We start from the raw sequence: 26,575 nt of genomic DNA on the forward strand, positions 1-26,575 counted from the left end.
TAACGTTATGCATAATGGCTCCTCTGCCCCGTGTATAACACAGCCTCTGCTCCTGCTACGAGCCGCATGGCCAGATCTGCCTCGCATGCGCCCCGAGTGGAGAGAATTTGCACAGCTGGGACTATTGCCATTACTGTCGCCGTGATTGTGAGGAGGTGCACGGGACGGAGCACTGGAAGTCGGCCGCTCGCCCGACAGACTCCCAGGGCCCGCTCGGGAAGACGCAGCTCGCTCTACATTGCTTGCACAGTAAAAAGACTGGACGCGCATATTACCTCCAGCCTCATTCCCCACACCTGTAACACGCCTGCTAACCCGATGAATTCTCCGACCCTGTGTAACATTCCCACCACTGACATTGGGCAAAGGATTTATCATGTGCTTGGTGTATAGCTACACTTTCACTTTGTGCAGCCGCACGATTGCAAAGCAGGGGCGCGTCTGAATCGTGGTCACTAAATGAATCACCAGCATCTTCTGAAGGCAAATATTCCCCTTCAGAATCATTGTCAGCGAATATAAGACCCAACACTTCATTGCAGGTAAGCTTTTTTGATGCCATTATATGATCATGTATTGAAAAAACTCGCTGAGGTTATCGCTCTGATAAAATGACTCACTTGCACACTAGCTATGCTGTTGCGCACTTCAATGCGCTCTTGCTCTAAGAGTTTGTATAGAAGCATGATGTTTTTCTGAGTCGGGTATAAAGTACGACATGTCTGCCATCTAGTGGAGGGGGGGGATGAACGAAATTTGACACCCTATGTGACAAAATCGGCAGTTACATTCAGTGACGCATCTTGTCGACAAAAGTCGACCGTGGCGCCTAGAGGGTTAACTCACAAATCCAGAGGTTCATGGAACGAGAAGGGGGAGGAAGGATGGTAAACTTGCATGTTAGTAAAGGCAGGCGCAGGAAAAAAACTGTTCAGTGTTCTGGGGACATCTTATGGACTTTCAGCCACAAATATTTATTTTTCCAGTCTCTCTTGTACCCACACCTTCTCTTTATAATTGATGATGGTGGTGCAGGGTCAGACTTTTTCAAATTGGAAAGCCCGCATCTAAAAGGTATTCACGTGTGTGGCTGCATGCGGACTGTGCTGTCATGACAACAACAAAAAGTTGACAACAACCTAGTCAGTAGTTCAACTGAAGGGCAACAGTAACGTCCGAGTAGCGAGTGGCGAGTGAGCCTGAACTATCAAGTAATGTTCGTTTGGCTGCCTGGGGCTCGAGGATATAGAGCGACCAACTTTTTTTTGAGCAAGCATTGATTATGCGTGACCGATCTCAATTTGCGGGACGCATGAATTTACTTATAGCCACTTCCCCCGAAAAGCCTCCCTACGCGTCAATCAGCATGCACTCATGGCTGGGTTATTTTTGACCCATAATGGGTAAATATTGGACAGAACACGTGCTGGGTTAAATATTACCCCATGCTGGGTCAAAAATGACCCGATGTTGGGTTGTTGTTATGCAACCATGGGGTATAATAACCCAGCATTGGGTCAATTTTTAACCCAGCACGTGTTCTGTCCAATATTTACCCATTATGGGTCAAAAATAACCCAGTCATTTTTAGAGAGTGAGCGGAACTACGAGAATGCTAGAAGTCACAGGCATCACTTTACGCTACAGCATTGTCTTATATCAAGACTTAACAACAGCACGAAAGAAGAAGTATGTTTTTGAATGAGAAGATGCATTCTGCAGCTTTTCAAGTAAGCCAGCATTATGTAAACAATGGATATAGTTTGTTTATCCGGGGGAGCAGCGGAGTTTTGCATGTGTATGTTTGTTTAATGTTTTACTTTGTTGAAAAGTCCGGGTCATGAGTTGCATACGGTAAGATTTCTGTGTTATTGTCACAGTTGTCACCATGGCTCCCTCTGCTGGCCTTCAGAGGCTTGACATTCATATATGCCTCTGGACTGCAATTCCCATAACCCCTTGCACTAACCGGCCCATCTTACCTTTCGGATTGCCTTTGATGTTATTGTTTGCCTGGCTGTTGACCCTTGCTTTTATGTGGACTTCTTTCAATAAACCCTGCATTTGGATCAAACCAGTTTCACCGTATGTAACAGTTATGCTGGAAATCGGCCCGTAAGTGCATAAAATGTGAATGACACAAACATGTAGTGAATCATAAGTTATCCAGAGATAGTGGGATCGTGTGTGTGTTGTCATTTGACACCAATGAGGATATATTTTTAAATAAAGACATTGATTTTGACTAATTAAATACTTAAAAAAAACTACACATTGTCCCTATAATGATTCATATTACATTAATGCATTCGACAGATGCTTTAATTTAAATGCATTACAAACTGTGGCGGCTGGTCAATAGGGGGCGCTGGGGCGTCGGACCCTTAAATTTGGCGAAAGAGGAAAGCTACTTAAACATGTTACCAAAAAGTTAAGTAATAAATAAATTCAAAATAAAACAATTTAGCTGTACTATGTCACTGTTAGTCATGTTATAATTTATAAAAAAATAAAAGTTTGTTGTGTGTGTGTGTCATGTTTGTGTGTCTGGGGCGCACCCCAAATGAGTGTCTATGTAGGTTAGTAAAAAGGATAAAAACATGTGACCTGAGGTTGAGCTCTAATTGGCTGGTTTTGGATCTGAAACCATCCCACTTGTTCTAAGCGATGTAATCAAGTGTTGTAATCAATATTGTTATTTATGTCTTTGATTGGATCGTTTTCAGAGTCTCATAACTGCGTTGCAGATTGTCGTTTAACTGATAGCTACCATACTGTACATTACTGTACTTTGATTAGTTCATTACTGAAAATAAACCCACATTATACTCTGATTTACAGATTCATAGTGCATTTATTTCATGCTTTATCAGTTGACTTCAACAGTAATATTTTCAGCAATTTAGCTAAGCAGTAATGATAAACGGCTATTTACAGTCCTGCATTACTACAGTAAAAGTTTGAGTTTGTTTGCGCCCCCCACAACATTTTTTATCACCAGCCGTCACTGATTACAAGATCTACATTTGATCAGGAGATTTTTTCTGGGATAAACCCAGTGAGCCATTTGAGCAACATGAACACAACATAGGAATGCATGTATGATAGTGAATTTTGCTCTCATCTTTATACTGTGTATATTCAGTACAATGCCAGTGGTAGTAAATAAAGCATAGGTAAAACTATAAAAACAGTTTTAATGCTGTACTTTTACCGTGCAAATGAGTTCCTTACGGTGAAGTAAGGGTGGGTCACACTCTGTGGACCCCTTATGATGCCAACAGCAAAAACAGGAAAGTGCAAAAAGGCAATCTCCAGCTTAGCTGAAATGGATAAAGGTACCCTTCAACAATCATTCAACATTCTGAGCCTCCACCCTTTGAGTTAGGAGGCAATGAAAGCAACAAACCAAGTTCTGAGTCTCCACCTGTGTGCCTAGAGACACCTATAGATTATCAGTTCTAAGCTTCTGGCTTAGTGTAACAGAAAAAACAAGTTCGAAGTCTTCATTCTAGAAAGACAGATCACCCATCATTTCCTATCAGAGACTAAAACAGATCACTCCAATTTCAATAAAGTCAATAACCTTAGGCAATAGTCATTATCTGCAACCAGGTTAAGCTCAGGAGAGCAAACTTTCACTTCCAGGGTCCTTCATCTGTGTCTTTCAGATTGCTAAAACCCTCTAAGTGCAAATTTTTACATTTATTGAATGACCCATTTGGATCGTACTTATACTGCTAAGGTAAAAGGAGAGACGGGTCATCCGACAGAAACACACACAGTCAGGTGACGTGTGACTAAATATCGACTTAATTGGCAGACTTCTTTTGTTAACAGCATACTACATTATTGCTATCACATGTAAAAATTGCTACACTGCAATTCAGTTGCTAAAGAAGGCATGCTTCAAAAAATAGAAGAGAAACTTACCGGTTGTTTCGACTATACCCTCCAAAATTACAACTATTTCGAACTGCTCAGTCTGCATCGACCGCTGTGAGAGCTCATAAAAAGGGCTCTTGGTGTCGATGACATGACAAATCGTGAGAGGTGAGACAAGAAAGAGTTGGTCAGCTCCGGTGCTGAAGCCTACGTCCAGCTCTAGTTGATCCAGCGGGAGGAACTCGCCCTCGGGCGTCTGTCTGGACTGCGGGAGTGAGAAGAAATGATACGGGCCTTAAAGAAGTAACGTTTTTTACAGTAAAGTAAGACATGAGGATGGATACTGAATCATTAGAGGACATACAAGTACAAATGCTTTAAATTAATGCTTACAAAGCCTATCAAGTAGTACTACACTCTTAGAAAGGATGTGTTAATTTTTTACACATCTTTGTGCGTTAAGCTTTTAACACATTATGTGTAATTTTAACACATAATATGTCATTTTGTGTTGATTTTGTGTTAAAATATAACACTGTCAGGAATTTGGAATGGAGAGAGAACCCGAATGCAGACACGGATACGAAAATACGAAAAATAGTTTAAGCACAAAACAGAAAACAAAAACCCACGAGGGGGCAAACAAACAGATCAAACACTAAAACTCAGAACTACACTAAACATAACATGTAAACAAAATACACTTAACTTAACCTGAACTTGAACAAACTGGAGACAATGACTGGCGTGAACAACCAAGAAAAACAGACGAACCCGTACTGAACAACACACACAAGGACTCTTAAATAGAGAGAAAGTAAATGACATACACCTGCAAATAATTACAAGTAAGGGATCAGGGAAAAAGTGACAAGACCCGGGAAATGCGTGGTCAGAATAAATCAATACAAAAACCACGCATCTCCCACATGAAACATTGTACTGTCAGAACCCTGCCATGCTGACTAGATCTAAATAAAAACAAGGATCTGGCAGGATTCTGACAGTAGCCCCCCCTTCAGGAGCGGATACTAGACGCTTTCAGGGGGAACACTAAACACGAGACACGAGAGACAAAAAGAGAACATCCAAGAAAACATAACAAACAACACCAAGGGCAAACATGAGAACATAAACGGGTTGGGGTGGGATAACAAGAATAAACAACAAGGGAGGTGGGGTGGGGGAACAACAAAGTTCATGGGAGGAAGACTGGATTGGGTGGGACTGGAAATGGTTTGGGACGAGGCAGAAACCATGGCAGATGGTGCTGAGAATGGCAGTGGAGCAGAGACAGACAAGGCAGATTCAAAAGGTTGTGCCGGCTGCTTCTGCGGCTCTGGACGCGCTAGCAGCTGTGCTGGCGGCGGTTCTGGATGCGCTGGCGGTGGCTTTGGACCCGCTGGCGGCGGCTCTGGACCTGCTGGCGGCTGCGCTGCAGATGCTTCTAAGGCAGGCTGTAACACCAATGCGTCCCTCCTCTTCTTCTTCCTCCGAGGGCGAGGTGCAGAGAGTGGATGAGGTATTGTGAGCAACTCAGAGGAGGACCCCCCGGAGGAAGACTCCCAGGAGACCCTCCTCTCTCGCTTCCCTCGGAGAGAGACAGATGGGAAGGAGCTCTCCGGGGCCGAAGGGGAAAGTCCAGAGTCCCTGAGTGTCAACATTCCCGTGGCTAGGCCCTCTGGAATTGAAGAGAGTGGGACGGGTGCGCTGGCTCTGGTCGGGTTTCTCCTGAAATTAACCCCGGGTCCATAAACGAGTGGATCGAACCAGGTTGGACCCGGTTCGCATTCCAGGACAAAACCCCGACCTCTCCTGGCTAGACCACGGTGCATGTCTGCTGGGTTCAAAGTTGACGGGTTCGTTCTGTCAGGAATTTGGAATGGAGAGAGAACCCAAATGCAGACACGGATACGAAAATACGAAAAATTGTTTATTAAGCACAAAACAGAAAACAAAACCCACGAGGGGGCAAACAAACAGATCAAACACTAAAACTCAGAACTACACTAAACATAACATGTAAACAAAACACTACACTTAACTTAACCTGAACTGGACCAAACTGGAGACAATGACTGGCATGAACAACCAGGTACAACAGACAAACCCGTACTGAACAACACACACACAAGGACTCTTAAATAGGGAGAAAGTAAATGACATATACCTGGAAATAACTACAAGTAAGGGATCGGGGAAAAAGTGACGAGACCTGGGAAATGCGTGGTCAGAATAAATCAATACAAAAACCACCCATCTCCCACATGAAACATTGTACTGTCAGAACCCTGCCATGCTGACTAGATCTAAATACAAACAAGGATCTGGCAGGATTCTGACAAACACAAGTTGTGTTAAAAGTAACACAAAATGTGTTGTTTCAATAATAACACAGTGATGGGTGAATTCTGTCGTCCGACAATCAACACTAATGTGTTGTTTTTAACACATTCGTTCTAAGAGTGTATTATTGCAATGGGAATACAACACATCCTCACCCCATGTCGTCAATATTTGACGACACTTGACCATTCGTCAATATGTGACGGGGAGGGTATACCTTTCGCGTCATTTTTTGACGAACTGGGGACTTCAATACTATTACGTCCGTTGCATTCTCTTTCCTATTTTCTTACCATTTTCGCGTCGGTTTAGGGTTAGATTACGCAAAATTAAACAGTGTACGCGAAATTAAACAGTTGTCACCTGGCGTTGGGGTTAGAGTTAGGTACGACAGTTGTCACCTGGCGTTGGGTTTAGAGTTAGGTTTGGGTAGGGATGTCATTATGTAAATCTAACCCTAAACCGACGCGAAAATGGTAAGAAAATAGGAAAGAGAATGCAACGGACGTAATAGTATTGAAGTCCCCAGTTCGTCAAAAAATGACACGAAAGGTATACCCTCCCCGTCACATATTGACGAATGGTCAAGTGTCGTCAAATATTGACGACATGGGGTGAGGATGGGTTGGGGAATAATGTATTGGGAAGTTTTTTATATAAACAAAACTGATATCTTGATAAAAGTGTTCCAGCAAACCATGTTCATTCAACATAGCTGTGCGTATGGCAATTTTTTTTTGTAATTTTGCTGAAATTTTTAAAACACAAATAAAACATTTTTAATTAAATAAAATGTGATATAATTGACAACTAGGCATAGGCCTGAAATTAACAACAGAGGGCAGAATATCACTTCGCAGTGCCCTTCAAAGTTACACATATTACACAATTATATAATTATTTACGGTAGTAAAAAAACTGAACAAGTTTATTTATTTCAATCATCTCCACAAAGTAATTGCATATTAAGTATATGTTATAAAATGTATAACAGATTTATAAACTATATTTATAAACGTTTTAATGCTAGTGTAAAAACAAAAGAATGGCTTCTATCAAGTGAAAAAAATGAAGATCAGAAGAAAAATTAAACAAAATTGATGCTTTGAGTTAATGTACCCTACTGATCAAAAGCTTTGTATCAATCAATTATTCCAAATTCTTTATTGATGTTATAGGAATTAACTTAAAGAATAAAAAATCTATCAAAACCTATGTTATATTTTATAAAAGACATCAAGATTATAAGAATATGTTTATAAGAATAAGTAATTATAAAAATAAGGTTTTGAAGATCAAATCTGTGACCTTAAATGTTTGACTGGTTTTGCTTATTTACATAAAAAATACACATTAATTACATATTAAGGCCAATTCACACTGGTCCAACAACAACCAACTCCAACAAACACCAACATTCTAAAGTCTCATTTACTTTGATCTGCCATCAGGGGATTCACACTGACCCAACAGACACGTCTGTTGGTGTTTGTTGGATCAGTGTGAATTGGCCTTTATGTAGTAACCGTGAAAAGCATGACCAAAGCGTGGCACTTACCTTGAGTAATTTACAGCGGATCTGAGCCGAGACCATGTGGCTGTTGCGTAGATTTCCAACCCTAAACATCAGTGTGAGTTTGCCGTCCCGCATGGAGATGGCTGCGTTTTCACTGAACATCAATGTCTCTGCTCTCTTCTTGGGCTGAGACATCTTAATAAACATACAGCCTATTAGAAAGGCATCCACTATGGAGCCCAGAATAGACTGAAATAGGAAAAGAATGATCCCCTCTGGACATTTTTCAGTGATGTATCTGTGCCCATATCCTATGGTGGCCTCTGTCTCAATAAAGAAGAGAAAAGCTGAAGGAAAGTTATAGACGTTGGCCACACATGGTGTGTATTTCTCGTCGTGTGCTCGATTCAAGTCCCCTCTGATGTAAGCGATGACCCACCACATCGAAGCCATGAATAACCAAGCCACAGTGTACGTGAGGATAAAAATGAAGAGGTTCCAGCGCCACTTGAGGTCTACTAAAGTTGTGAATAAGTCTGAGAGATATCTGCTGGTCTCTCCACCTAGGTTTCCATGTTGGACATTACAGCGGCCGTTCTTGTCTACAAAGCGTTGGCGCTTTCTCCTCTTATCTTTCTGGTGGCTTGATGTTGTGGTGGTCACTACTTGATAGTCATCACCAAATTTCTTCCGAAGGGCAGACATTTTAGCCTGCGCAGACAGCAGTATAAACAGATGGATTACTTACACATTAGCTGTTGTAAACAAGTTAACAAAATGATTCTGAGATTTGCCTATATTAAGGCAAGAATTGGCTATACAATTAAGTACCAAAAGGTAAAACAATGAGTATTTATTTATTTATTAATGTTTTCATAATATTTATGCAGACAATTTATTAATTGATTAATGTGCTGGTTAATTATTTTCTAAATAAAACTTTAAATATTACATACATTTTGGCTGATTTTTTCTTCCAAAATTGTACTGCTTCTTAAAAATCAATAAATATGCCAATGAGGGATTATACGTCTGAAATCATGTAAATAAAAAACAAGTTCTTATTTTTACAATGTACAATATGTGTCAACATGTACAGGAAAATAATTGTTGTAATGCTTAAAATGAAGTCAAGACTCTTTTGACTTTAAAAACAGAAACCTACTCTTAATGCATAATGTGTGGCATCTAGCTCTTAGAATTAAGGGAAATATACTGTAAGAATCATTGATATAATTATGCCATTATTTCCCTCTCGACCAATCATTGCATGATAACGCTTAACTGTTTATTTATGTGAAAGTATTATTACGCGTTACCTTGATGTGGCTGAAAGTAGAGATGCAGGAAAAACTCTCCACAGGCGCTGTCCAGCAGCTCGTGTTCTGAACCACGCAGTCTCTCTTTACTCATCTGCTCAGTTTCAGAACCTGAAGCTTAAAGTTGCTGATAATTTTCCTCATCAGACCACACATGAACGCTCAGATCACATGTACGCGCATCGCTCACTCATTTAGTTCGCGCATCAACTGACTAATATTGTAGATACGTTTCGACATCTGTCAGGGTCTGTCTGCCCAGCAATGGAGCAAATGAGCATTCTGTATGTGGTTTCTTAATATCCAACAAACAAAACAATACTCAAAGCCTAAAATCAGAACTGATGGTGCTGATCGGACGCGCGTAAGAAATGTAGATTAAAAAATGCTCCGTTGCCAAACCCAAAGCTACGTAATCGGACTCTTCGAGAGAAATGAATAAAATGGCAAAATGTTGCGACGACCACTGTACGTTTGTTAAGCAGCTCTTTGTGTGTACTTACTTCGCTCTCAGTAAGCCTGTCGTCGATGCTCTTCACACAATACTGAGGTGTGTAACATTCAGGGGAGGGCGGAACGATCGCAGTTTGCGCTTATTGGTCAAGTAAGTTACACCTAAATGGAAATTTAACTTAACAGTTCACATGTGTTGTCAATCAGCTTTAAGTGATTTACCGTTGCATACTGTATATTATACTGTAAATATGAACATACGGCAGGCTATTCAGTGTACAATGTAAATAATAGCTAGTTGCCAAATTGTATTTAATTGAAAATCACAAAAATAAGGAGGTTTATCTGTACTACCATGTTTTTGTAATGAAACCATGGAAGCCACAAATTAACATTTTTGTCACACTAAAGATTTAGCCTATAGTAAAGTATTAGCCTATAGTAAAATTGTGGTAATAAAAAAGGTAATCAATCCATCTACAATGTACGTAGCATACTACACATTTACTATAAAAACTGTAGTTAAGTTCCAGCCGGTTAAAAAAATTCTGCATTTATTATAGTTAAGAAAAAAATGTAAAAGCAATTTTAACACATTGAATGAGATTTCCATAGATAATTATGCATTTAGCCTACTGTTTTATCTAAAGGGACCCACAGTGCATTCAATGTATAGATTTTATTAGTATGTGTGTGTGTCCTGGGAATCAAACCCATGACATTTGTGCTGCTAATGCAATGCTCTACCAACTGAGCTACATGAGCAGGTTTCCATAAGGCTATTTATAGCTTTTCAAGACTTCATGAAACCCCAAAATATCAAAACAAATATCAAACAAAACTATCAAACATTGGGCCAACAAAAATATATTTGATTTATTGTGTTATGCTTGTTGTATACAGTTTTTGCATAAAAATATATAAAATGCACATTTATGCTCATTTTACATTGATCTGTGAAGCAAACATTTGACCGGGTGACATAAGAGCCAATGTTTGGTTAATTATACATTATGTTGACCCTTATCTGAATTTATGCGATTATGGTTGGTCACTTAAATCCAACAACGGATATTACAAAAAATACTGGAATAGTTTGGAATTTAATATATATATATACATATAGAGATCTATAGACATGAGATGCGAGTTTACTATGGTTTTTGTTTAATGCTGCAGTTTGTTTTAATGTTGTGGTTTTAATGGTGCACATACCTGTGCCTTCTAACAGACTTGTTGAGATGCTTTTTAATTTCTGAAAGGTGTTCAGCATTAAATACAATTTAATAATGCACAATTTAGGGATAATAATGATTTTTTGTTACATGTACACAGAAAATGCTTCAAAACTGGAATAAAAAGCACAGGTAAATATAATTTTATAGCGTGTTAGGAAAAATCTTTTGTGATTAAACCTAAGATTAATCTTTGTAATGCATTTATTTTGTGTGCCTATTTATAACTTGTGTGCATTTCAAATGTAATTTTCTCATCAAAGGAGAGCAATGACCAGCTACCTGCCTGGCATATTGCTGTAGTCTACCTGACTAATTTGATTTGTGTTGACAGTCTGATTTACTGAGGCATTAGGTAGATGTAGATGCATTTTGACAAATCATGATGTTTTCTGTAAGCAAATATGCTTTTTTTTGAGGAGGCCAAATAAACTTCTGCAAATTAAAGAAGATTATTTGTCATGTAAAGAAATGAAAAACAAAGACAAAAATACCCTCACCTGCTAAATGTTTCAAAGCAGTGTTTACACGCTTTGTGTATGTATGTGTGTGTGTATGTGTGTGTTGTGTGTGTGTGTGTGTGTGTGTGTGTGTGTGTGTGTGTGTGTGTGTGCGTGCGTGCGTGTGTGTGTGTGTGTGTGTGTGCATGCGTGTGTGCGTGTGCCATGTGTCACAGATAAAAAACACAACAACGAGCAGCTCCTACCATCATTCAAGGATAAATAGATTATTGATTTGTGTTGGTTAAGGAAAATCAGTTCCATTTACAACCACTGAAACCTGACACAGCAATTCAAAATAGAAGCTTCTAGCAACCATAAGTCATTAAGGGTCCCCTCCACTGGTCACACTAGGTAATAAGGGAGCATGTATGGCTAGGCGTTTGTGGCCAGCATTTTCAATGGTTTCCATTGGAAGCACCGAGCTTTTCAAAAACGCTAGCAGCTGGTGGGTTTTGCCAGCGCTCTGCATTTTTCTGCGCACAGCACTGAGCACCCATAGTTGAAAAATGTTCAACCTTGGAGGAAATGTTCAACTCAGCTTGGCTGATTTAGTCAAATATATTGTCTATGTGAAGAAAATAGGCTTAACCAATCTAGATAATTGAATCACTCAATATAATATAATCCTTATTTATATATTAATATAATAATATTTTACATTGTCATCATGGTCCTAAGGGGTGTGGCACCCACTGCGGCATCCCTTATTTTTCTTTATAAAAGGTGGCAACCCTAACCAAGTGTGACAGACTTTAGGAATCATTGAGTCACAGACTCACTTGACTGTCTTTTTTATTCTTCACGCCATTCCAAACAACTATGTCTTCTCATTTGACTTAATTGGCATTTTGATAGAGTATACTGTAGGCATATTACTGGTTCTTGAAATAAGGAAAAATATTTATTCAATGCATTAAAGGGATAGTCCAAAAATGAAAATTCTGTTATCACTAACTTACCCTCATGTTGTTATCAATCTGCATATTTTTTCTGATGAACACAAAAGAAGATATTTTGAGGAATGTTTGTAACCAAACCAACCATACGCCCCATTCACTTACATAGTATTATTGTTCCATAGTATTATAGTATGGAAGAATGGGGCTCATGGTTATTATTACGTACGTTTACCTAGTGTTGTCGACTTTGTCGCTAGATTTAGCGACTTTTCAGACCCCTCTAGTGACTGTTTTACAAAAACTGTTTTACATTGTCTGTCAACAGAAGCAGAGAATTTACAAATGAAAAAAAAAACGTTTTTAGGCATTCAGCTGTATTAAAATATCGTCTGTTACAGTTCAGAGAGTAAAAGAATTTGAAGTGCCAATGTAGTCAGAATGCAAATATGACGTGCTAGCATCACTGATATGCTAATCACGTAATGACATAACCTAGTGACACTTAGCGACTTTTCAAGCAGGCTTTAGCTGCTTTCCATTGAAAACAGTTGGACATAAGGGAAAAATGTTTTTTGGAGAAGACTTCTGCGTTATCTTGCTGTGTTATCTTGCTGAGCAATGTAGAAACTGCACAAAGAATTATGGGAGTAAAGTGTCCAACAGATGTTTTTTTTATGTTAATTCGTGCATGAGAATTGACGTCATCCGTAGCAACGAAGACTCACTCTTAGTTTAGGAGTAATAATTTTCCTTACTAAAAGTAGGTCTGAAAGGAGATGTGAATAACTTTTAAGAGAAAACTCCTAGCTAAAATCTTTTAGTGCGATTTAGGAGTACTCTTAGTGGTAAGATAAAATTCTTTGTGAATACGGCCCCTGATCTTTGACGGAATAATAACTTCCGATTGGGGATTCGCAGACTGATTTATGAGCTAGTGAACTAATGACAGCGCGTCTGTGTTTTTCCATTCAGAGATGAGCCTGTTTAGGACCTCCATTCACTAGGTGGCGGAATGATACGAAAGATGAAGCGGTTACTGTGCAGTTATCAGTACAATATCGCATAGCTCTTAGCCAATCAGATTAGAGAACCAGAAAGAACTGTTGTATAATCCCTAATAATAAATAAACATAGATAATAAAAACAAATAATAATAATAATAATCATCTAAACTATAAGATGAAATGCAGAAGGCATTTTGCAGTGGGACGAGTCCTAAGTAAATACGGAAAATAATATTTTATTATTATGAACAATTTTAAAACATTTAAAAGGTCATTGAACAATATTATAAAAAATATTAGTGCACATCGGCTAAAGATCATTAGCCTAAACAAGCTTCTGCTACAAACTCGAGTCATTCTATAGGTGACATTTCAGCACTTGACAAACGGACAGCGACTCGTAAGTAGCACTTAAAATCCAGCTGCGAGCAATCGTTTCACGTGCATCTTTGGGAAACGCACGTAAATGAACAACGAATGTTCGTTAAGTAGCTCGTAGAAAGCGCTCTTAAGTGCTAAGTTTAATCGTTATCGGGAAACCCAGCATAGGGCTGTTTTTTAGCCCCAGTCCGTCCCTGGTCGTAACAGTTGTGATTCGATAGCCGCTTAGCTTGCCGCTAGTTTAGCTGGTGACTGACGTATTCCTGTGGTCGGAGTTTTGTCAAAAAACAGTTTTAGTGATGTCATTAAAGCAGGAAGTAGAGGGCTGTAGTCCAAACTGACCGTTCGCTGTAGGCTTTGAAAGGCGAATTCTGTTAAAGAAAATATATCGCCTGAGAGCTGAACTTTGAGCTTTATAATTTTACAGGTATTATTTATGCTATTATAGCAACATTACACACTAAAAATTGGGATCAGGAAGAACATGACCTTTAAATCAATTGTTGTCAAATTGGTGCCTCCATATTGATATTTTCCCACCCAGTTTGGCACATTAACTTTAATATCAATACGGAAGACAGCACAAATAAAGCTTCATAACATTTTTTAAAGACACTTTAATTAAAATATTTAATTGCTTTTTAATTGGTAAATGTTCTATAGTTTTTGTCACTAAAACTGTCCACTAACGTTATATAACAAAACATTTAAGGAATATTTTAATTTGAATTTATAAATGCATCCAATTAGTATTCAGATTTAGCTGGCCTTTTCCATTTTTTAATGAACTTTTTGTGGCCTGTCTTGTAAATCTAAAAATATGAAGCTTTGTCAAATAAGAGCAGCATCCCAGCCTCATGTGGAACATGTAAATGTTATTAATGAGTGCCGGGTGAAGCAGGTCAGTATAACGCCTGCTCTTTCCTTCATTAATGAGCAGAGGAGCCCCTGTTTGTCTCCAAGTCTTCACTAATGACAGACTCTAAACACATGACGCTCTCCAAGTAGCTTAGCGTCTATTTGATCAAAAAAAATTATAATAATAATTAGCTAGAGACAACTTAGATGAAGGGATGAATTATAGTAATATGTTATATATTTTTATATGTTTTAGCATTTCATACACTTCTAGAATTACAGAGTTATGTGACAGATTATACAGTAGTTATCCTTTGTTCCATTTGTAACCAATGGCCGCAGTTTCGATTCTCAGTGCCAGCAGGAAACAACTGAGGTGACCTTGAGCAAAGCATTTTCTTCAAATGATCCCACTGTTCTCTCTCTCTCTCTCTCTCTCTCTCTATCTGTGTGTGTGTGTGTGTGTGTGTTCACTGTTTGCAGTGCATGTGTACTGGATGGGTTAAATGCAGAGGTCACCTTCCTGGCAAATTGGCAATTATATCACTTTATTTCAGAACAAAAACCCAGAAAGGGAAAACCAGAAAAAATAAACCAGAAAAAAATTACTATCAAAAACTTGACTTGAGAAAACATGACATGACATGAATATTATTACTTTATCTGTGATTAAAAAAGCATGTCATATAATGGCTCTGTTTTCAACTCCTCCCAGGACAGTAATGGCATATCTCACAGATAAGTTAGTGCAGCATCACATTAAGTTCTCAAATGATATCAACAATGGTCCTCACCTTTTTGTCCTCTGTTTATAGTTTCAGCACTCATTCAAACAAAAGTCGGAATTGTATGCACTACATGTATTTAGTTTGAAGCTTTGTCAGGTTCACAACAATCAACAGCATAGTTGTTCCCATAATATAATATTAAACGATTTATTTATTCGTTTTCCATATGGTAATAAATACACACTCAAATCGGTTAACCAATTAGAAGCAGTTAACCAAACAGACTGGGCAGACTGCATTAGTATGACAAAATGTGTTTAAGTGAAAAAATATATTTATTCTAGCACCCCCCCCCCACACACACACACACACATATTTCATGGGTAGACGTTCTTATCTTGATCCATAATGCCCAAACTAATCTGTTACAAATGTAATTTTGTTGCTGTTATCTTTCAGATTTGCTCTTAAGTGCTGCAGCAGGACATTCTGTTTGAGCTTGACCTCCTCTATAAAATGATACAGGTTCTTTATGCAAGGAGCTTATTACAATCTATAGTTACATTTTAAAGATTAACACTCTAGTTGGCGAAAAAATCGACAGTGTCTTGTTGTGTGTGTTATGAAATGACCTTTGACTGCCGTTACCAATCTAAATGTGCATTTGCTTTAACACAATATGTGGAATTTTTACACGCACCTTACTCACCTTTTTTTCAATATTTATTTCACAAATTTTACAAAGCAACTTTCAGTATATTTAATGTATACATTTTTATCATTATGTATATTTCCTGAGGATCCATTATCTTTGACCTTTGCTAACTAAATGCTCTACCAACTGAACTCCAAGAATCCCTGATTATCATAAAACCTGTGCTTTTGGTAGGGGAAATAATTTGTTTTATTTTCAAGGAAAGTGACAAATAATCTATATGGTCGTATTGTTGGAGGACTGGTTGTTCTTGTTGGATGGGTTCCCTCTATGCTCAGCAGCATATGGCAATAAGCATCTTGCTATTTATGGCAGGAACAAGTTCTGCAAGAACTCTGACAAGGGACTTTTCCAGCACAGCTCTGGCAGAACAATTATTTTAATTGTGCATATTATCTTCCATCAGTGAGGAGCAATTAATGCATTTTATTGCTCCTGTTAACACACCAGCTAAAGAAACTCTGTGATGTGGGTGAAGAATCATTTTTTTAGAGATGAACAAATGAGCTTTGGAGGTGATATGCCTTTGAAACCATTTAATGGCAGAAGCATTGAAACTACTGCGACAAGCTGTTTGGGCTGAATGAGACAACAAGATTCATACCTTTTCTAAATTGTGAGTTAAGAATTTACCACCACAGTACGATGTTCTTGGTGTTTGACAGGGAAATGTTATATGTATGTATGGTTGCTGGGATGTATCAGTGGTTTTTAGCTGATTGCGTACTGGTCCAATAATCTCTGTTGTATTTTGCATGATCTATTTTAATGTTTTTTAACACCAAATTTATTTGCTTAGCACCATAAGTCTGAATTCACATCTTCTACATCCACACAATATCATTTAGTAGCACAAACAGTGTAGGATAAGTTATGAGACACACTTTAATACTTAGTGGTTTGTTCAAATTTCTTACACCGATATAGGGCAGAAAAACCTTTAATTGGTTACCCCAATTCAATCTATTTCGGACTTTGATTTGCCGCCCCATTTCTATCTATTTCCGATCTTTGACAATTCCTGTGAGAGCGATGACCCCTCTCTAAAACTGATAGTCTGCTCTCCAGAGACAGAGGAAAAAGATTTGATGTACTTGTGTAACCCATTTCATAAAAATACTCGGGTTGAGGCCTGGCAGGGGATCTTGGATTTATCTTATTAATTTAATCAGAGAGGAAAAGCGACACAGAATGACTGAGTTCAATTGTCCCGCAGCACTTTCATGCAGGGTCACTTAGACAATCACTCCAGACAATCATTCTCTCATTTGCCGCCATGTGCCTTAATCACTCTCATCAGAGTTATTGCATGAGGTTGTTTGCTTCCATTGTGAGCTCAGAAAAGGTCTATTAGAATCTTCTTCAGCGCTTCTCGGAGATGGGTGGGGTAGTGTGGGACTGGCTATTTCAGTTATATTGGGATCCATTGTTTTGTTGTGAAGGTATTGATTGCCAATAACAGCTTTCTGGGCCACAATTTCTCATCTTTGAGAGAAAATAGAAACGGTAGAAAACTGTTTCAGGTTTTTAACCATCCGTTTTTGATTTAAGTGTTTTCGTCGATGCTTTACGTGTTGCAGTGCTGAACTGTGGTAATTGATCAGGGTAACGTGAGTGAATGATCAGAATGGAGAAATCTGCTGGTAAATAGGCCATGGCATTCAGAATAGCGTAGATAGAAACAATTCCTGTTCAAATTTAATAGACTTTTTTAATAACATAATTTTCTTTACTTTTTTTTTACAAAACATTGTACATCTTAGAAAACAGTGGTACAAAAGTTGTCACTAGGACATTTTGAAAAGGTCCTAATATGTACCATATAGATATGTATACAGTACATCCTTTGAGGCACACACTTTAAGTACAAAGGTTTACTGTCATACAAGTTACTTTTAAAAGTAATGCATTACAATATTAAGTTACTCCAAACAAGTAACTAATTGCGTCACTTGGTTACTTTCATGGAAAGTAACGCTTACGTTCCTTTTTAGTTACTTTTGCGTTACTCTTTTTAGGCTTGATCTCTTTCAGGCCTTGCAGGTGTTTTTATGACTGAAAAGTTCTCCATTCAGAAATTGCATATTTAATCATAAAAAATGTCAAGCTCTAGCCTGCCATCTCAGGTTCTGACTCAAACTGTTCCCACACAAGCGTGTACACTGAAAAAATGAACTTTTTAGTGTAGTAATATTTATTAGATGAACTCTCATAATTGCTACATAATAATATTAACATTTATTGAGAACTAGATTTTCCTAAGTAAAATGATGATAAATACACAATTAATTCATATAAAAAAATGAACTGTGTGGGAATAGTAAGTCTTATTAGATATTTTCTTGTATTATTTAACTGTTTTATAGTCACTGCACATAGTCCTAAAATAATTAAGTAAATTTTAATCAAAAACTTTATCAGATGCATACATTACATTAAAAATAGGCAATATGTAAAATGAACAGGTATAAATATATGCAAAAACCTACAGACAGGATGAATACCTAGCTTATATGAGAGACGAAGCTTTAGATATTATAAATATGACAGGTGCTATGATGTGATGATAATGAAGTCTGTTTTAAGGTCTTGACGCCCTTTACTTACTATTAGACCTTAACATTTGCGTCTCTTTCTCGTCTTTCCGATCAAATATGTTTGTATAAGCAAATGGCGCGTCAAACTACATCGCTCCAGCAGCGCACGTGTCACTGATATAAACGCGAGTTTTGTCTTAGCTTGCTTAAAGTTAAAACATTACAACTATTAGCATTATGTTTGAGAAGAACCTTTTATTATTAGGCGTCGCAGCTCCTTGCGTGTGCCTAGAGACCTCTGCACTCGAGAGACCGGCCGGCTGATGCACGAGCACAGACAGAGAGAGAAAGAGAGAGCAAGAGTGAGAGAGAGAGAAAGAGAGAGAAAGAGAAAGAGAGAGAGAGAGAGAAAGAGAGCGAGCGAGAGTCTCGCTGCAAAAAATTACAGAAATAACTCATTTATTTTTTATGAGTGAATTTTTTTACTTGTTTCTCCGTCACATTAAGTCTAACAAGTGTGAGGGCAGCGTTAGCCACGCCCACTTATTTGCATTCCGCGGAATAGACGGAATAGAAAAATCTGTTACGTCTGACATTTTATTCCGCGGTAACGGAATATACCGTCATACCACCCAGCCCTAGTTTAAGCTCTTATATATTGATGTTGTTTTGTTGTAAATAATAATTTTGTGAAGTCACCGTTTATGTGATCAGTGTTTCTTTACATGAAGCCTGTTCAGAACGTTGTATTATAATTCCCTCCACAGTGCTGATAAAGCATGTCAGAAACACAGTTTGTGTGCGTTTCTGTTCAGAATCAAGTTTATTCAATGACTGACTTGTTGTCAGTCATGAGTTGTGTGTTATAATGCCATTTATAACACTAAAAATAACTGGGTCCATAGACATGTGTTAAAGAAAATAATGAACAGAAAATACGATTTATTTAATATTATTAGGACAGCAATGCTTCAATTTTCAAAAAAACCTAATAGACTTTACCTAGACGATTAAAATAAATCTAACTTCTAAATAAAATAATTAAGTAACATTTAATTAATTTTTTAACATATGTTTTATCATGCAATTTTAAGTAAATTTTATTTGATTTTAGTAGGTAAGTTTTACTTATAAAAAAGCAGTACATTTTACTTTTAAAAAGTTCGTGCAAATTGTTACGAGGATTTTTTTAAGTAAATTTTACAAGTTGTTTTTTTCAGTGTACGCATAGAATGCATAATGTAACTACGTTTAGTTTAATTCAGTACATATTTTTTTTAATCGCCTTAATTAAACAAAAAAGTAACTTGCATTACTTTTTTTAAAGAGTAACTCAAAAGTTTATGTGTACATTTAAAAAGTAATGTGTTACTTTACTCGTTACTTCAGAAAAGTAATCGTATTACGTATAACACGTTACTTGTAATGCGTTACCCCCAACACTGGGGTACTGTGCAAGTGTCATACTGTTACTCAAACTAAATGTGCTCTAAACTGGACGTCCATGTGTGGAAGTTCTCTAAGTTCATTTATAGCTCAGCCAATCAGAATCATGAAGTTTGATATAATGACATAGTTTTATACAAATACCTCTGTATTCTAATGTGTGGGCAGATCGGTATACAAACTACTTGTTGAGTGTTGAAGCTGACCTCTCCTGAGTGAACTGCAAAAAGTTATCTTCAGTAAAATGTCTTCTATTCATTTTATCTCTGATTTCTGGTCTTCATTTATCATCACTGATCAATGTGTCTTAACTCTTTCACCGCCATTGACGAGATATCTCGTCAATTAAGAGAAAATGCTTCCCCGCCAATGACGTCTTTCCGCAATACCGCAACTTTTTAAACCCGGAAGTATTGCCCTATGGCAAGCGGCTGCATGTCCGTGTCTGTTTTAAAGATCGCTCTGAATGGGATCTCTATGAAAAGTCCATCACAAAAATGGAATTATTTCTGCTTTTTGCTCAAAATGTGGTGTTTTTGCAGAAACCTACCCATATTCAAAAGCTGATTACAAAGGAACCACTGAAGGTAGGATGAAACATTTTTTTTTGTTTGAAAGCAAAGGGTCTGTTCTTTCATTTGGTATATTGTATGTTTATATATTTAAAGAAGAACATTTTCTGGAAGGCATTAAACTTTGGTGAAAATCATGAAAAACGCTGGCGCTGGCTGGCAACTTTTTTTAAAAAACGCTGGCGTTGAAAAAGTTAATTGTAAATTCCCTAAACTCCTGTGTTGACATTTGTTTGTATCACATTTATGATGATGTCACGGCAATAGAGGTGCCACAACTGTAACGATAAGTCTATAATCCCACCCACTTTAAAGTGGCACTGAACTTGAAAAGCAAACCAGGCCGTGCCATGTTGTTCCGCACAATAGAAAAGTGCTATTAGAGGATTTTGCTGAAAATCTAGTCCTAGACCAGGATTAAGCGGATGTCTGAGGTGATGTCTGGTTTTGGATCTGAGCTCCTCATGTTCAATATACATTTACACTGAATACATTTACATTTTGGGTCAGTGAGTAAATATCCAAATTACCCAGAACACTTTAGCAACCAACTAGAACTTACATACACACATGTGCACACATTTCATGCTTTCTCTTTTTTAGCAGAAATAAGTTTCAATGAAAGCACAAAGAAATGCAAGCATGAAGGCAACATAAGGGAAACAAGTGTGAGTCTCATTTCTGTATTCCACACGGGGGATTTGGACAATGTGTCCAGCTGTTATCCCAATTCACTGTTACTCAGAATCTGCCATTTCTCATGAGACTTACGCTTCAGACAGCCACTTATTAAAAATGCTTTTGTTCTCTGGAGCAACTGAACCACAAGCCCCCACCCCAATTAAGAACAGCAATACTTTGGAGATCAAGGATAGAGAGAGATTATACATCAAGGTTTTCTTTTTCATTTTTATATTAATCTTAAATTGACAAAAGCACAGTGCATATGAGGGAAATACACACACACACACACACACACACACACACACACACACACACACACACACACCACACACACACACACACACACACACATACAAATTACAAAAATGTTGAGAGGCTTTTTAATCATGGATCTTTCTGCCCTTCGATGTCTCTGCTCTTTATCTCTTGAGAAATGAATCTTCATCAGTTATTTGCTGCGTTATTTAAAGAAACTCAAAACAAGTCTCAACGTAAAGCTGGGAGCTTTTATTAACAGCTCTCTCTAAAAGAAGGTCTATGGGGCCTGTCTGCAGATTTCACCTCCTTTATTCAGTTTACATGCAATTGTCGAGTCACATCTGACATCATTAAGATTGCTCATCCAGTCAGATTACATCAAGAACAAATGAAACAATAAAAGGCTGGTTTGTTTATGGATCTTTCTTATTTTGTGTTAAATTTAAGTTCTTTAAAAGTCTGTCCCAAAATGTCCTGCCTTCTTCATGGCAGGGCAACATTACTACAATATCAGGACCTGAACAGAGAAATTATTGTTATTGAGGACACCACATCATCACACATATACTGTACAACCTATTCTCCAACCAATACGATTGCTTTGGTCGTTTGTCCATTTCACCAAATACGACCAATAGATGCGTTTACTATATCAGCGCCTCTACCGGCAGCAGGTGAAACTTAATATATTAGGGTATAATATTATATTTTGGGGTATAATTTTGCTATGATGACATAAACCACCAGGATTAATTGTATTTTATTACACATTAAACTATTCAGGCATTTAGGGCAAATAACGTACCCATTTATTTATTATATGATATAAACACAGCATACAAAACAGTCACAACTTTTTTAAAAATGTACTTAAAATATTCCAAGTATGCCAAGGTCAAACACCGATTCATTTGAAGAAAAGATGCAAAGGTGATGACAATCCATGGTAAATATCAGATCCGGTCTACACTGATTCTAAAACTGATGCCATAAGAAGCGATGATACGTCATCTATGATTGTAAAAAGGCATTGACTCTCGTGTGTCTCGTGACCGATTGCATCATTACGTTAGCTAAGAATGTGAAGCGCTATTGGCTCTTGTGACCGACTACTTCATGCTGGTTTATGTTTGAATGAGATCTGACTGTGCATTTTCAATTCAATTCAATTTTATTTATATAGTGCTTTTTACAATTAGTAATTGTTTCAAAGCAGCTTTACATTAACAGAAGCAGGGGAAACACAGAAAATTTGATAGACAGCATAAGTAGCAAAATACAGCGGCTGAGATTAAACTGAACAAGCGAACATATTAATATGTAACATATTAAAGGGGGTGCTAGGTTAGGCTAAAGTTGGGCTGACTCTCAGGGGTGGAAAAAAACCCAATAGGAGAAAAACCCAGTATGAAAAGTCCTAGGATGAAAATATCTTCCCTTGAAAGATATATATATATATATCTATTATTAGGATGGCACCTTCCATCTTTAGTTTCAAGTCATTGTTAAAGACCCTCCTTTTCTCTCAAGCCTTTTTATGACTGCCCAGGGGTTTATATCTGCGCAATAAAGGAATACTTTTCAATGAATACATTATTTATTTTTTCATATTTTATTTTATATTTAAATTTTCTTAAAGAATTGTTATTTTAGCTGTAAATGTATTGAACTGTGTATGTGTGTATCTTTTGTGTGTGAATTATTAGATGCACTGTGAAGTAGAGGGCTGCATTGGGATTGGACTCCCGTGGGACCCGCGGGACCCAACGCAAACTCGCGGGGGCGGGCGGGTTCACCTTTGCTGCGGGCGGGAGTGGGCGGTCAGAATTTTTTTGCCGGGACCCGTGAAACATTATGTGGGACATACCGTGGCAACTTCGGGGAGCACATGCCCAATGCTGTTATAGACTATGTGCCTCGCATCTGGAAGAACTGGTGAGCACTAGTGACAAATCAGGTTGTTAACAGTTAAACTGTTTGTTTGTTAGTTTAATTAATCATTTGGTGCGTGTGTATCATGCAGTATACAGTTGAAAACTGGGGTTTTGTTTTAACGGTTAATGTTACAAAACACTGCTTAAAAAATTATGTAATTTTAACTGCGTAAAACCCCACGTGGAGCGAAGACTGAATCAAATCCTTGGTTTCAATGCGGTCGTTACATTAGTACGAATTCAGTACTGTTTGATCTTATAGAAATTATAGTTTAGCAAATATTATACTCTAACCCCAAACGCAAGCAAAGTTTAAAGTTTGAGTACATGACAAAGTACGCTATCAAGCAGACTCGAAACACCAAGTAAGAGCCCGGAGCGAACGAATAAACATAGGCTACTTAACAGACTGCACGGTCGGCATATGAATATCTTCTTTATTTGGTTTGACATGTTTTTATGAAGAAAGACAACCATATTTTGCCTACGTGCTCCGTGAAAGCCTTCTTAATGCCAGCAGAGAAAACTCTCCTTAAACAGGCATTTGCAGTTCCGCTTCATTTTCCATATAGAGCACCACATATAATAAATGTTTTCCGTTTCGTTTTCCATGTCTGTCTCGTTTAGCTGTAATAACAAAATAAAATAAGTCATAACAAGAAGCTAACAAATCTCTCATGATGCGCGCTGATGCGGCAGAGAAGCACGTCTAAATTAAACCTGAGCCGGTGGACAAAAACAGATAACCCGGTGTTAAAACTCGAAATACTTCAATTAGTCTGCAATTTGAATTGCCAAAACAATCAGACATACAAACAAATACATTTTCATGTATATGTAATTTATATTTGATGTATATTTACATTAAAGACTGTAAAAGACAATACATGAAGTGAAAACATTAAATGAATAGTAGCATTTACCCTGCGGTGGCGCATTAAAAACAAACAAACTAATATTCCAAGAGCATCTTTTCCATTAGAATTATTATTGCAGATCAAATATTCGACCATTCGTGCACATCCCTAATTTTAAACACAATAGTGTTGAAAGTCTGTTTTTCTGGATGGTAATCTGAACCAGTGTTTTGTATGAGCATGCATTTGTGTACAGTTTTCACAAACTCTGAGAAAATCCGCGGGAGCGGGCAGGAGTGGACACAAATATTGCGGGCGCGGGCGGGAGTGGAACACGCAGGTTGCGGGCGCGGGCGGGACTGGTCATAAATTCAGCGGGTGCGGGCGGGCATGGGTTTAAAAAAACAGTCCCGCGCAGGGCTCTACTGTGAAGCACTTTGGTCAGCCATGTGGCTGTTAAGAAAGGTGCTATATAAATAAACTTGAACTTGAACTAATAACATGATAACATAATAATAAACATGTTTTGACAAAAATGTAAAAAAAAAAAAGGATTTATCTCGTTTTGCAACGAAACTCTTCATATATGTGACCCGTCAAGGAAACGCTTAGGTTACTCACGTAACCCCGGTTCCCTGAAATAACGGGAACGAAGCATTGTGTCAGTTAGCTGACGCTATGGGGTAAACTCCTGTTTACTCCGTGACTGAAGCCTATTGGTTAACGTCTGTACAAAGTACAGACCAATGACGTTTGAACCCGCGCGCGGGATGCACACGTCCTTATATAAGCGCGGTTCAAGCGTCAGGAGCTCATTATTATTCGACTGAAGTGCGCAGCCGAATACACTCGCTGCGTAGACGTTTGTAGCACGGCAAGTGACGCAATGCTTCGTTCCCGTTATTTCAGGGAACCGGGGTTACGTGAGTAACCTAAGCGTTCCCTTTCAATACATTTCACTTCGCATTGCGTCAGTTAGCTGACGCTATGGGGGAACGTAATCCCATCACGCCGTGCATACACAACGTACAGAAGTGCCTTACCGGAGAGACACTGCGTGTGGCCCTATACCCGGCATATTCACAGCTTTAAAGCAATGTGTAAACACCATATAAAATGTTGACGCGCACACGGTGGGGTTTTAAACGCACCGGGGGCACATAACATAGCACAAGACGGCGAGATACCGAGCGCGCCGCGGGTGTGCGAGATAAGTAAATTCAGAGTCACGTTGGTGAGCTCGCTGAGCGCACCGTGGTGTACACATAAAAGCATGAGCGTGCATGATTGAGCCGAGAGAACCTGCGCTCGTAGGGCAGGGACGTCTAAGCTGTACAATCTGACAACGTAGACGGCGAAGACCAGCCGGCCGTGTAGCAGATATCAAATATAGATACCCCTGTAGACCAAGTCCATGAAAAAGCCAAACTCTCACAGAGTGGGCTCTATATAGGACATAGCTCATAGAGGGGCGTGAGCCAGTGCGATGGTTTCAACGATCCACCTAAATAACCACTGTAAGCAACACACATACATAGTGAGTGATCTGCGAAGCTCACGAACGGCCGATCTGACTATAATATGCGGCAGAAACTTCTAAGACCATGCCCGAGGATCTAATCCATACATGGAGTAGACTTCATTGTCACGGGAGGTGATAGCGTCAACGATCCATAAATAACCTGTATTGACAGGTGCGCTAGTGAGTGATCTGTGATGCCGATGAACAGCTGATCGTCTGATGTACGTCAGACGTATCTGTCATACAGGACCTTGGACAGTTCCAGAGCGCTGCGCCTCGGGCACCGTCCGCATCTGAGAAATGACAGACTTATGAATAAAGTAAATGGTCGGTCATAAAAGCGTGGTTCGTTGTTATACGCAGGGGGAGAAAGCCGCCGTGCACGAGCCTCTGTAGTGAGGAGAAAGCTGTTCCACCTACAATTCGCGGGGGGAAGACTCTCCCTGTCACTAGACAGAATAGATCAGACTTTGCATAAGGACGCCTCGCAAAAGGGGTCCTAGCAGCTCGTGTCAACGTGTTATAAGACACGTAATGTAGGTCGTGTCCCACGGATGCAATCTCTGCACGCCCATCGTAAAGGGTTAATATGTCTGCATCTTGGTAGTTTTTAAGCACGAGATGCGTATCACTTTGATTGAACATAGCTTATAAAGCGATGCAATGAGTTTATAAAGGAGATGACTCGCCAGCTTGTACAGGGGGCGAGATCTCAGTCTGGTTCGGTAAATAATGAAACCACCGTAGTTTGCCCAACCGCATTATCACAATAACATGGTCGAGAGTGCTGCAGTGCTAAAATCATCCCCTTAATGGACCGTATGTACAGTACAAGGTGATTGATATGAGACAAACGGGCGTTCCACGCCCCGAAGGCTGATTGCCGTCGTAAAGCGTGTTCAACCCACAGCAGATGCTGGCGA

At 38.6% G+C, this 26,575-nt stretch overlaps 1 protein-coding gene across 1 annotated transcript in view; it reads right to left on the bottom strand.

The window, feature by feature from the left end:
- kcnj3a (potassium inwardly rectifying channel subfamily J member 3a) overlaps positions 1-9,699 on the bottom strand; it is a 33,579-nt gene extending 23,880 nt beyond the window's left edge. Inside the window, exons 1-3 of the mRNA XM_055215826.2 lie at positions 9,067-9,699; positions 7,790-8,458; positions 3,934-4,150 (exon numbers count right to left, since the gene is read on the bottom strand). Coding sequence (XP_055071801.2) covers positions 3,934-4,150; positions 7,790-8,452 — 880 coding nt within the window. The 5' untranslated portion in view covers positions 8,453-8,458; positions 9,067-9,699. The remainder of the gene's footprint in view (positions 1-3,933; positions 4,151-7,789; positions 8,459-9,066) is intronic.
- Positions 9,700-26,575: the final 16,876 nt, after the last annotated feature.

This window comes from Misgurnus anguillicaudatus, chromosome 17 (genome assembly GCF_027580225.2).
Source record: "Misgurnus anguillicaudatus chromosome 17, ASM2758022v2, whole genome shotgun sequence".
Classification (NCBI taxonomy): Eukaryota; Metazoa; Chordata; class Actinopteri; order Cypriniformes; family Cobitidae; genus Misgurnus; species Misgurnus anguillicaudatus.